Source organism: Sphaerodactylus townsendi, linkage group LG10 (assembly GCF_021028975.2).
Source record: "Sphaerodactylus townsendi isolate TG3544 linkage group LG10, MPM_Stown_v2.3, whole genome shotgun sequence".
Lineage (NCBI taxonomy): Eukaryota > Metazoa > Chordata > Lepidosauria > Squamata > Sphaerodactylidae > Sphaerodactylus > Sphaerodactylus townsendi.
The window spans coordinates 74,780,497-74,792,629 of record NC_059434.1 but is presented as its reverse complement, the minus strand read 5'-3'; the positions used below and the strand labels follow the sequence as shown (position 1 = coordinate 74,792,629).

At 46.8% G+C, this 12,133-nt stretch overlaps 1 protein-coding gene across 4 annotated transcripts in view; it reads left to right on the top strand.

Annotated features, from left to right (window-relative positions):
* HERC3 (HECT and RLD domain containing E3 ubiquitin protein ligase 3) overlaps positions 1-11,926 on the top strand; it is a 61,959-nt gene extending 50,033 nt beyond the window's left edge. For 2 of the 4 annotated variants that reach the window (XM_048510015.1, XM_048510016.1), the window contains 7 exons: positions 15-158; positions 1,351-1,517; positions 1,813-1,879; positions 4,474-4,556; positions 6,354-6,537; positions 7,783-7,885; positions 8,992-10,606. In XM_048510015.1, the coding sequence (XP_048365972.1) occupies positions 15-158; positions 1,351-1,517; positions 1,813-1,879; positions 4,474-4,556; positions 6,354-6,537; positions 7,783-7,885; positions 8,992-9,200 (957 nt within the window). In that variant the 3' untranslated portion in view covers positions 9,201-10,606. Of the gene's footprint in view, positions 1-14; positions 159-1,350; positions 1,518-1,812; positions 1,880-4,473; positions 4,557-6,353; positions 6,538-7,782; positions 7,886-8,991; positions 10,607-10,918 lie in introns of those variants that run through there. The other 2 variants (XR_007245660.1, XM_048510017.1) reach the window with 2 other exon arrangements.
* The last annotated feature ends 207 nt before the right edge of the window (positions 11,927-12,133 follow it).

Below are 12,133 nucleotides of genomic sequence, written 5' to 3'. Positions count from 1 at the left end.
TAATACCCCATCAGGTGATCTTCGACGGTGAGGAAGCTGTTGATGCTGGTGGAGTCACAAAGGAATTCTTCCTTCTGCTGCTAAAAGAGCTCCTCAATCCCATCTATGGAATGTTCACCTTTTACTCAGAATCAAACCTGCTGTGGTTCTCAGATACCGTAAGTCATTGGCTGATGGGTGACCTAGAAACTACCTGCTGCTTTGGGTTCTACTGCTAACATTTTGAGATGTTGGATGCTGCCTTTCTGACGTCCTCCACACACTGGATAAAAACAGGGAAGAACACACAGGGGAATGTATTGTCGAAGGCTTTCACGGCCGGAATCACTGGGGTGCTGTGTGGTTTCCGGGCTGTATGGCCGTGTTCTAGCAGCATTCTCTCCGGATGTTTTGCCTGCATCTGTGGCTGGCATCAGAGGATCCATACAGCCCGGAAACCATGCAGCACCTCACACAGGAGAATGTTATTGGTGGTTACTCACAAGCTGCAAAACTCAACTGAAGTTAAGCCATCCCCCACTTCAGTTTCATATTAAAGTACCTAGCCAGGAAGCTACCACATTGATACTCCTGGTGGATTTCTTTGTTGCTTAGAAGACAGGATATTGGCACAAGGGCAAAAAACCACACGTGAATTTCTAAATGTCCTCTGATATTATGTTTTTCCATTGTATGAATTCACATATTTGGCCAGCATGTAAAAATGAACGATGATTCTCATATTCATTCAGGACTATATTCTAATGGGAAAGCATATAATTTTCTCTACCCCTGAGCCTCAGTTGGCCATACTAACATCTTTATCTGAGACAGAGTATAATACATCAACTTAACTATATAACGATACATATTTGTAGCAGGTGTATATGTGAGCCAGTTCTCAGTGGGGAGTATTTCTGCACTTTTCTGATTTCTGCCCATTGATTTTCAATAATGATGTAAGAATATTTTGCACTGGGGTGCTGTGTGGTTTCCGGGCTGTATGGCCGTGTTCTAGCAGCATTCTCTCCTGACGTTTCGCCTGCATCTCTGGCTGGCATCTTCAGAGGATCTGAAAATGATTTGATCCTCTGAAGATGCTTCAGATCCTCTGAAGGTGCCAGCCACAGATGCAGGCGAAACGTCAGGAGAGAATGCTGCTAGAACACGGCCATACAGCCCGGAAACCACACAGCACCCCAGTGATTCCGGCCGTGAAAGCCTTCGACAATACAATATTTTGCACTGCCTTTTTAGCAGCTTCAAAATGCCTTATAATAATCACATCGTGTATAATTCAACGTAAAGGGGGATCATAAAGAACCAGCAGCTCATTCCACTAATTGCTCTTTTTCTTTCATATGTCTGAAGTGCTTTGTGGAGCACAACTGGTTCCATCTCATTGGCATCATCTGTGGCCTGGCCATATACAACTTCACCGTGGTGGATCTTCACTTCCCGCTGGCTCTCTATAAGAAACTCCTGAACGTGGAGCCCTGTTTGGAAGATTTGAAAGAGCTGTCTCCAACAGAAGGAAGGTAGAACACTTTCGAAGGGTGCTTTCCTCTACATTTCTGCTTGACTGAACTCTGTAGAATTGCAGTAGCGTTTTAAAAACTTGAGAAATGCAAGACGTTGGCCTTTGGTGAGACATGAGTCCTTTGCCTTTGCCATCTTTTTATGAACCCAGAGAAGATTCTGGAGCCCTTTGTATTAAGCCAATACTTTTTGAGAAGGAGAGTTTTTATGTAACGTACAGGCAAGATCTTTTATCTCAGATGTTTGACTCTCCCTCTTTCCCCTCTCTGTGTCTTTCCTTTGCCTCATATGTAGGAGCCTTCAACAGCTTTTAGATTACCCTGGGGAAGATGTTGAAGAAACTTTCTGCCTGTGTTTTACAGTAAGATCAATGAATGTGTATCCAGAGTGTCTGTGCAAGCCATTTGACGCCCCCTGGGAGGCAATACGTTTTGCCTCCCAAGTCAGACCCAGATCCCTTCAACAGCTATGCACGACGGACGTAGCTTCATTTGAAAGTTTCGTGAATTTCAAGAGAGTTCACGCTGACTTGATTTTTATCCAGCTGCAGTTGGCTGCAGTCCAGCTACTTGGGGAGGATGCAAGGAACACCAGTATTAGTACCCCCCTTCCCCCTACACACATCCAAGGCTTGTTTTGGTAGAGGGGGACAGTTTGGGATGAATGGAGTTGACCTCTGTTGAAGCAAATATGGCAGCGTATATTCTTAGGAATTTTGTGTGCATGAGAGAATGTGTCTGGGGCTATAAATCCAGTCCTTTGTGGTTCATAGCAAAGTCTTAGTAGGAAATGGTATTTTCTAAGGCACAGGTGTCAAACTCGCGGCTCTCCAGATGTTATGGACTATAGTTCCCATCATCCCCTGCCAGCATCATACTGGCAGGGGATGATGGGAACTGTAGTCCATAACATCTGGAGAGCCGCGAGTTTGACACCTATGTTCTAAGGCCGTGGTGGCAAACCTTCGGCACTCCAGATGTTATGGACTACAATTCCCATCAGCCCCCGCCAGCATGGCCAATTGGAGTGCCAAAGGTTCGCCACCACTGTTCTGGAGTGCCAAAGGTTCGCCACCACTGTTCTAAGGTGTGCTTATTTGGCAGCCTCTGGAAAGATCAACACTGGGCATATGCATTGTATTGGCCATTCACTCCAATGCATAGGTGTCAAACTCACGGCCCCCCAGAGGTTATGGACTACAGTTCCCATCATCCCCTGTCAGCAATGTGCTGGCAGGGGATGATGGGAACTGTTGTCCATCACCTCTGGAGGGCCGTGAGTTTGACACCTATGCTCCAATGTATGATCCTGGACAGTATAATGCAGTCCAATCTGGAGTTTGTCGCTACAGGAGATGCTATTTCAGATTCCCAGATACTTGTCACCCCAAGAGCCCACTAACACAACCGCAGCGTTGCTATTCTTGGAAGGAAGGCCTAAATATGTCACCAGACTTAGAAACCAGACAGATGGCAGGGGACAGGTTTTCTTTATAGAAGAAGAGGAGTAGTAGTTTGGATTTATGTCCCTCTTTTCTCAACCAGAAAGAGTCAGAGCGGCTCATGAACTCCGTCCCTTTCTCTCCCCACAGCAGACACCCTAGGAGGTAGGTGGGGCTGAGAGAGTTCTGAGAGAACTGTGACTGGCTCAAGGTTACCCAGCAGGCTTCACGGAAGAGCAGGGAATCAAACCCGGTTCTCCAGACTAGAGTCCACTGCTCTTAACCACGACACTGCACTGGCAGTCAGTCTTTACCTCCAGGATTTTTGACTGAGGGTTATCATCAAAGCATCCTGCATATTAATTTCTGAAATTACTGGTTCAAGAATGCGCGCTTCTTATTAACTCTGCAAGCATTTGAAATAGCTTTGTAAAAATTTTATATATTAAATTTCCCAGTATCCAATCTAAAAATGAAATCTATTTTAAGAACTGGCCTTTATTCGGAGGCAGGTAAGTTCTACGACTAATGTTAGGGAGAGCGGGACCAATATAAAAGAAGGAATCTAGCGCAGTGCCCTTTTTTGGGGGCATAAATAAGAATCATAGAGTTGGAAGAGACTCCAAGGGCCGCCAAGTCCCACCCCCTGGTATGCACGAACTGGCCTCATGTTCTGTCCATACTGTGCGCAGTCCTATAAAAGCAATGCTGCAGAGGCAGGCAGCATCTTCATTAGGTTGGGATATGCACTCTATGGACATTAGGCGGTTTCTGCACGGGCTGAAAGCAACGGCTTCAGCCCGGTAAAACCCTGTTATGGCAGGGACCCTTCGCACAGGCGCCGCTGCCAAATCGATGTATTCAAAACTGGCGGCCCCTGCCCCGGGGAGTGAGTTTTCCTGCAAACTCCGGCTTCCATCCGCTGCCATGCGAACGGCAGCGGGTGGAAGCCGGCATTTTCCCCTCCCCTCCCCTCCCCTCCCCAGCCTCAAACGCCTCGTTACCTTCTGCTGGCAGCCGCCTCGCTCTATCGTCGCTCTGAGGAGGGAAGGGGACATGCCCCTCAGAGTCTCCCGGTAAGCTTCAGCCGTCGCCTGTAGCCATGGGGGCGTGTCCCCTTCCCCTCCTCAGGAGCAACGAGCAGAGCCGCGCCGCCGCCAGCAGGAAGGTAATCGGAGGCGCTTAAACGGGGAATACGCGGCTGTGCGGAGCTTGCTCCCACAGCTGTGCATCCCATGGGGCCGTTTGTGCAAACGGCCCCAGAGCCTGCATCGGCATGATTAATGCCGATGCAGGCTCTCTCCCTTGGCTGTGCGGAAACCGCCTTAGTGTTGTTAAAAAAGAAGCTAGGCCTGTGCTTTATTATGCATCCGACCCTTGTATCTCCTCTCTGCCTGGCCAACCCAGACAACGAATAGGCAGTGAAAGACAGCTTCGTGTTTTTTTTGTCATCTGAACTTTGCAGAGTAAAGCAGTAACTGTTTGTCACTTTTTTTTTTGGTGGGGAAAAATAGATCTGCAGAGAGAGCTACGGAGTGGCAGAGCACAAGAACCTCGTGCCCGGTGGCGACAAGATTCCCGTGCAGAAAGAGAACAGGTGTGCTGCATCTGGGCTGGTTGCTGTGCGCTGACCGCGGGAGCCACGTGGGAGCCTTTGCTGCCATTGAGGCTCCTGCGCATGTCCAGAAGGGAGAGGGAGTAGAGGGAATTAAATGTCAGAAAATGGCGATGAAGGATCCACGACAGAACGCTTGTGGAGGGGGGGGGGGGGGGATAACCTTTGCCAGAGATGAGAAATGTCATAGGACGGGGTCCTGTAATCTCCTTCTCCCTCTCATTTCGTGACATTTGCCTTAGTCTGGGGGGAAAGGAAAACCTAGCTCCATGCTATTTGCAAGAGATTTCCCTTGGCAAACATGGTTTGGAACTTGGTGGTTTGAAATCAAAGCATCTGAAAATGTGAAGCTGAATGAGAAGGGGAAGCCATTGGGCAGTTTGTACTTCCTTTTTCTCCACTGTGTGCCAATATGCCCAGGGTTGTTCAAGATCTGGCGCAACCAGTTGGATGTGGGTCGGGTGGGCTAGCCTGATCTTGTCATGTTTTGGAAGCTAAGTAGTGTCATACCTGGTTAGTATTTGGATGGGAGACCACCAGAGAAGACCTCCGTGGTCACAGCACAGAGGTAATGGCAAATCACCTCCACCACCACCCTGCAGTAAAAGCCAAAATGAGGAATTAAGGATTGTGAAATGTGAACAAGTCTGCAGAAATTCACTCCTTTTAAGGAATTAAGTCAGCCCTACACAACTTGAGATTCTTTAAACACAGCATAAGAACATAAGAACATAAGAACAAGCCAGCTGGATCAGACCAGAGTCCATCTAGTCCAGCTCTCTGCTACTCGCAGTGGCCCACCAGGTGCCTTTGGGAGCTCACATGCAGGAGGTGAAAGCAATGGCCTTCTGCGGCTGTTGCTCCCGAGCACCTGCTGTCTGTCTGTGGATTCTTGTCAGACACTGTACAATCCTCTTGATTTTCTTTTTAGTTTCAGTCAAGTTGGTTTGCTGTGTTGGGCTTGCTGGGCCACGCTGCGGGCTTCCAAGGCTTGGCCTGTTCTGAGATTTGATGGTTGAGTACTGGAAAGTATTCCTCATGGCTTCCATGACGGGGTGTATTTTTTTTTTGCTATCTTGCCCTTCCTCTCAGTAGCTCAGGGAGGTTCTCCCCTCCCCATTTTATCCTCACAACAGCCTTGTGGGGTGGGCTATGCCAAAGGAAGAGTCACTCAGGGAAACCATAGCTATGTGGGATTTGGTCTCGATCTGCTAGGCTTGAGTCTTCCACTCTGACCATAAGATGGAAGTTTTATACTAGTTTTATACCAGTTGCTTCCATGTTATCTGCCACTTTTCTGAGCAACTAGATTTTAGCCCAGTAGGATTTTTAGGGTGTGAGCTTTTGAGAGCCAAAGCTGCTTTCATCAGACACCCCAAAATATTGCTGGTCTCTGAAATGCTACTGGGTTCAAATCTAGGGCCCATTCTGCACATGCAGAATAATACACATTCAATCCACTTTCACAACTGTTTAAAAGTGGATTTTGATATTCCTCGCGACTTTGTAAAACCTATAGCTTCCAAGTGCGCATTGAAAGAGAGAATTGGATTGAAAGAGGTGTATTATCTCTGGGCATATCTTGGAAGGGGCCTAGCTTGTTGTAACGATCCAGGGCCGACATGGCTATGCCCTGAAATTATATTCTGAACAAGTTTAGGAGAAGTTACTGTTTTCCTTAAATAAATGTTCAGGGTGGTCGCCAAGGTCTTTTGTTGTCGCTTTTCCCTCTTACTCCTTTAAAGCATATTTACCAGTTGTGTTTCTCCAATCCCCCAGGCAGGAGTTTGTCGACGCCTACGTGAATTACATCTTCAACCTCGCAATCCAGGAGTGGTACGCGGCTTTCTCCTCCGGCTTCCTGAAAGTGTGTGGTGGGAAAGTCCTGGAACTTTTCCAGCCGACTGAGCTCCGCGCCATGATTGTAGGTAACAGCAACTACAACTGGAAGGAACTGGAAGAGGTAAGCCGACAGTCCAGTGCTGTTTACCTTAAGAACATAAGAACATAAGAACAAGCCAGCTGGATCAGACCAGAGTCTATCTAGTCCAGCTCTCTGCTACTCGCAGTGGCCCACCAGGTGCCTTTGGGAGCTCACATGCAGGATGTGAAAGCAATGACCTGCTGCTGCTGCTGCTGCTGCTCCCGAGCACCTGGTCTGCTAAGGCATTTGCAATCTCAGATCAAGGAGGATCAAGATTGGTAGCCATAGATCAGGTGAAACCCCGCGCCTGAGAGCCGATGGCCTTCGCCCCGCACTGCAGCTCCATTGTTTTCGCCGCCAGTCCGACATTCCTGTCTGCCTCTGCAGGCATGGCGATTAACCGCCCGCGAAAGCCGCTGGGCCGCGACCGCTGGCTTTCCTTTCCGCCTGCCCTGCTGGAGCTGGGTGGTGCTTTTCCGGGCGGCCGCGAGGCCGAGCCGCTGGCCTCATATCCTGTCCGCTCTGCAGTCAGCAGGGTGGACGATCCGCGCCTCCTCAGAATGAGCGGAGTAAAAGGTAAAAAAACCCAATATAATTATTTGCGGCTCCAAGTGTTTTCTTTTCCCATGGAAAACGGGTCCAAATGGCTCTTTGAGTGTTAAAGGTTCCCTACCCCTGCCATAGATCGACTTCATAAATCTGTTCAAGCCCCCTTTAAAGCTATCCAGGTTAGTGGCCATCACCACCTCCTGTGGCAGCATATTCCAAACACCAATCACAGGTTGTGTGAAGAAGTGTTTCTTGTCTTCTACTGTGTTCTGGAGCCTCGCAGAGGGCGGTGCTTTCCCAAGCCTTCCACGAATAGCTGACAGCTCCTTTGAGCTGGACGGCATCAAAGAGGACTTTAGAAAGATTAGGGAAATTTCAATGATGCTGTCAGAGAACGGTTTAATGTGCAGGGAACATAATGAAGTTTTGAGCTAGCTGGTTCACAGGCAATCGAACAAATACGTTTGCATGTTTTGAAGAATTTTAAAGTTGTTATATCATCAAATATTTTCCACAGACACTAGAAGTGGGGTCCCCCTCCTTTTTTTTTTTACTATCTGGGGAATATTTCTTGTTGAGGACGGACAATTCCTGAAGTGCTTTCCCAAACACAGTCAGAATAACCCGCCTCTGGGTGTTTCACTCTAAAATTGTTTGTTACGTATTCTAAAATTGTTGTTATCAGTGGCTGCTGGTTTTTGACGCCTGCCTTGGGATTTGCGGTTCCCCTTACAGAGTGCTGCTTACAAGGGAGAATTCTCTGCCACGCACCCAACCGTGAAAATGTTCTGGGAGACGTTTCATGATTTTCCTTTGGAAAAGAAGAAGAAGTTTCTCTGTAAGTAACTTGAATAATTTCCCTCAAATTTCATAGCCTGACAGTTTTTGCTAAAAGTGATTTACTGATGTGGACCTGCCTGGAATGACATGAATTGGCTCCCATGTCATAATTGGCTCAGAGCTGCTCACATCAATGTTTTATTTGTTTGCTTGCTTATTTATTGGAGTTATGCCCCGCCCTATCCCCGAAGGGCTCAATAACATACAAACTTTGCTTTTCAGTGGTAATTGTAGCCTGGATTTTAACCTTGCTTTTCAGCGGTAAGTTGGATCTCAAAGGAACTCACAGGTGTCAAAATCGAACACCAATGATGATGGAAATGCAGTGTAAAATGTTTTTTGTTCCTTCGGTGTGAGCAAATGTAAAGTGATGCATATTGGGGCAAAAAAACCCCCCCAACTTCACATATAAACGGATAGGATTTGCGCTGGCAGTGACAGACCAAGAAAGAGATCTTTGGGGTGATTGGATACTTTTATTATTATTATTATTATTATTATTATTATTATTATTATTATTATTATTATTACTACTACTACTACTACTACTACTACTACTACTACTACTACTACTACTACTACTACTACTACTACTTAAATTGAATAGACCCCCGAAGGGCTCAGGGCGGTTTACAAAACAATCAGCATTTGAATACAGCAAATAGTTTCAATTAAAACAATAAATAAATTAAACATTAAAACACTAGCAGCAGTGATCTTCCACAATTAAAATAAGTAGATGATGTCCGGCATTAACCCCCCGGGAGGGGACTGGCCGATATTCAGTCAGCAGATGACAAAACTGTAAGGAGCAACAAAGAAGGGCGGACTCAGCGGCCAGCCTCACCAAAGGCCCGGTGGAACAGCTCGGTTTTACAGGCCCTGCGGAACTCCCCGAGGTCCCGCAGGGCCCTAACAGATGGAGGAAGAGCGTTCCACCAGGCAGGGGCCAGGGCCGTAAAAGCCCTGGCCCGGGTACTTGATGAAGATGTCAACCCAGGGAAACAGGGGAGGGTCTCTGTTGCAGAGTGCTGCGATTTTGAAGAAAGAATGGTTGGTATCTTTGTGGGTGAGTGGCGAGTGACCCATCTTTCCTGCTCTCAGTGTTTCTGACAGGCAGTGACCGCATTCCAATCTACGGCATGTCCAGTTTGCGCATCGTCATCCAGTCCACGACCAGTGGGGAGGAATATTTACCCGTGGCTCACACGTGCTACAACCTGCTTGACCTGCCCGTGTACAGCACGAAAGAAATCTTGAATATTCGACTGACTCAAGCTATTGACCATTACGAGGGCTTCAGCTTGGCTTGAGGGGAGCCCCTAGCCCCCTCTCCCAACAGGAACTGTTCTGTACAGAAAAGAAATACAGTCTTCGTTTTTATTTTTGTAATGTTCTAGTGGTAAGTGGGGGGAGGGGATGAAGAGCCCCCACAAAGACCAGTCAGCAACCCCTGGATTTTTCAGTTTTGGTGTTTTTAATCCATCGAACAAAATCAGTTCAATATCTTTTGACTGATTTTTTAAAAAAATCTTCTATTCTACTTTTCCAAAAATTATGCTGAATAGATTTGATTTCATTGGCTCATTCCGCACATGCAGAATAATGCATTTTCAAACTGCTCACTGAAGCTGTGCAGAATGGCAAAATCCACTTGCAAACAGTTGTGAAAGTGGTTTGAAAACGCATTATTTTGCGTGTGCGGAAGGGGCCTTAGTCTTTCTAAAGACAGACGGTCGCAATTCACAGGGAATGTCTGTTCTCTCCTTTTCTCCCAAAGCACCTGGGAATCCCCTTGTGTTCTTCCCTCCCTTTCCTTTCCCATGTGGCCCTCCTCTGACTCACAATGAACCTGCCCACCCAGCTGATCACAAATCGCTTCCAGGCCTAGAGAACTTTATATTTTTCAAAAACGATTTCTTTCATGCGAACGGTGGCAGAGAGTTCTGTAATAGATAAGATCCTTTCACGTGCAGATTAGTTTGGGGGAGTGTGTGAAGATTTTGCATCGTGGGATCTTTTTACATCTTTTCTCCTCAGTTGAAACTTTTCTCATAAAAGGAGAGGGGACACAAATAATTTAGCCAAGAGAATTTCAAAGCTGTGAAGAGATGACGGGAAAGAGAAATCATGATAAAGATCACACAAACTAGGATCAAGTTAGGTCAACCAGCCTTGCTGCTGGAGGAAAAAGGACGAAAGGGTCTTACACTGGGCATTTATGGGACGGGCACAGACAAAAGACGTGAAAATGGACTATAGGAAGTCAAGCAATTAGGTGAATTGGGGTGAAAAAGCTGTCTGGATCCATCCCTGTGATGTTTTTGACATTCTTGTTTTGTCCAAAAATATTCCCCAGTGCAGATAAAAATACCTTGCGGAGTCACGATTTATTTTGGGTTTATCAAAGAGCGTTGGTCAAGGGCCTGGAAGACTCAAGGCCGAATGGCCACTCATACTTAAGCTAACCTACCTCACAGGATTGTGAGGATAAATGGAGGGCAGGCGAATGAGGTTAAGTGGTTTTGGGCCCCCACTGGGGTATGAATAAAGTAAATAAAACACCCGGTTAAAGAGTGAAATAATAATCCCTGGTCGCACCCTTTAAGGAGCAGCAGTGGCGTAGGAGGTTTTAAGGAGCAGCAGTGGCGTAGGAGGTTAAGAGCTCGTGTATCTAATCTGGAGGAACCGGGTTTGATTCCCCGCTCTGCCACCTGAGCTCTGGAGGCTTATCTGGGGAATTCAGATTAGCCTGTACACTCCCACACACGCCAGCTGGGTGACCTTGGGCTAGTCACAGCTTCTCGGAGCTCTCTCAGCCCCACCTACCTCACAGGGTGTTTGTTGTGAGGGGGAAAGGGCAAGGAGATTGTAAGCCCCTTTGAGTCTCCTGCAGGAGAGAAAGGGGGGATATAAATCCAAACTCCTCCTCCTCCTCCTCCTCCTCCTCCTCTTCTTCTTCTTCTTCTTCTTGGCCATGCTGGCAGAGGCTGATGGGAATTGTAGTCCATGAACATCTGGAGAGCCACAGGTTGCAGACCCCTGCTTTAAACTGTCATCAACATGCAGATTGACTGTTTTTTTTTCTTTTAAGTTTATCAGGAAAAATGGCGACTGAACTAATAACGTACTTCTGCACTTTGGTGATTATCTTTGCTTTAGAATATGACTTTTATGCAGCTGGATTTAAGGGTGGCCGTATTTCGGTGTGGCATTTCTCTCCCTTTCTTTGTTCAGGAATAGTGTTCTGGAAGTGATTTCTGGCGCAATCCATTTTGCCCCTTTCCTCAGGTGTAGTTGAGGGTCCTTTGCCAGGTTCTATTGGACCCTTTTCCTGCCCCAGTGAGCCCCCTGAACGGAGAATCAGACCCTGTGCTGCTGCCCCCTGGCACGCTTCTTTCACTGAGTGGCTCATCTCAGCCTTCCGTATAAGATTCAGGATCCGCTGGCCCACCGTGGGGCCCTGGCCAACCACTGTTTACACTTTGGGGGACGGAGGCAAGCTAGTGAAGCAGTTTTCTGTACCTTCTCCTTTCCAACCACAGCCTCCCAAGACCCCCTTCGTTCCCTCAGATCTTATAACGAATAGCTTCTCCCTGTTTTCCAATATTCGGTGTTAATTTAAAGCCAGCTGTTGGAGAGTGGATTTATTTATATAAAATGGTGGCCTCAGTCCTATCCAAATTAGCTCACGTTTAATCCAATAGAAAGAAATTGAATTTGGAGATAGCTGTGATGGAATTATTGTGGTGGAATGATTCCATGAGTTTCAGGGGATGTAAGAGCTGGATTGAGGCCATGTTATTTATGTACCTTGTTTCATAGGTACCGCCGAACCATGTTTTGGGGGTTTTTTTGCACCTTGTGAAGACAGGCAACTAAAGGCTTATGGGGCTTTTTAAAGATAATCTGATTTGCTACTCTGGTAGCTGATCAGCCTGTTTGTAATACAGCATTAAATACAGGTCTATGAAATGTTTATTTTCTATGTGTGAGTACATAGCCCAGTATTATGCAATAAACGTACTGTTTTCCTTCAGCCTTTTATCCCTGCTTCTGATTTTCCCGCCTTAGTCCTATTTAATCGAATCTCTGCCGGACAGCATCATACACGAGCCGAGTCTCGTAAAAACGTTGAGGGCAAGATTTGGGGGAACTTTTGTGGCTCCTTCAGACATAACATGAAACCGTGTTCTAATTGAGCACTGGTTACAAGGTGATAGGCTCACAACACCAACTCTGGTGA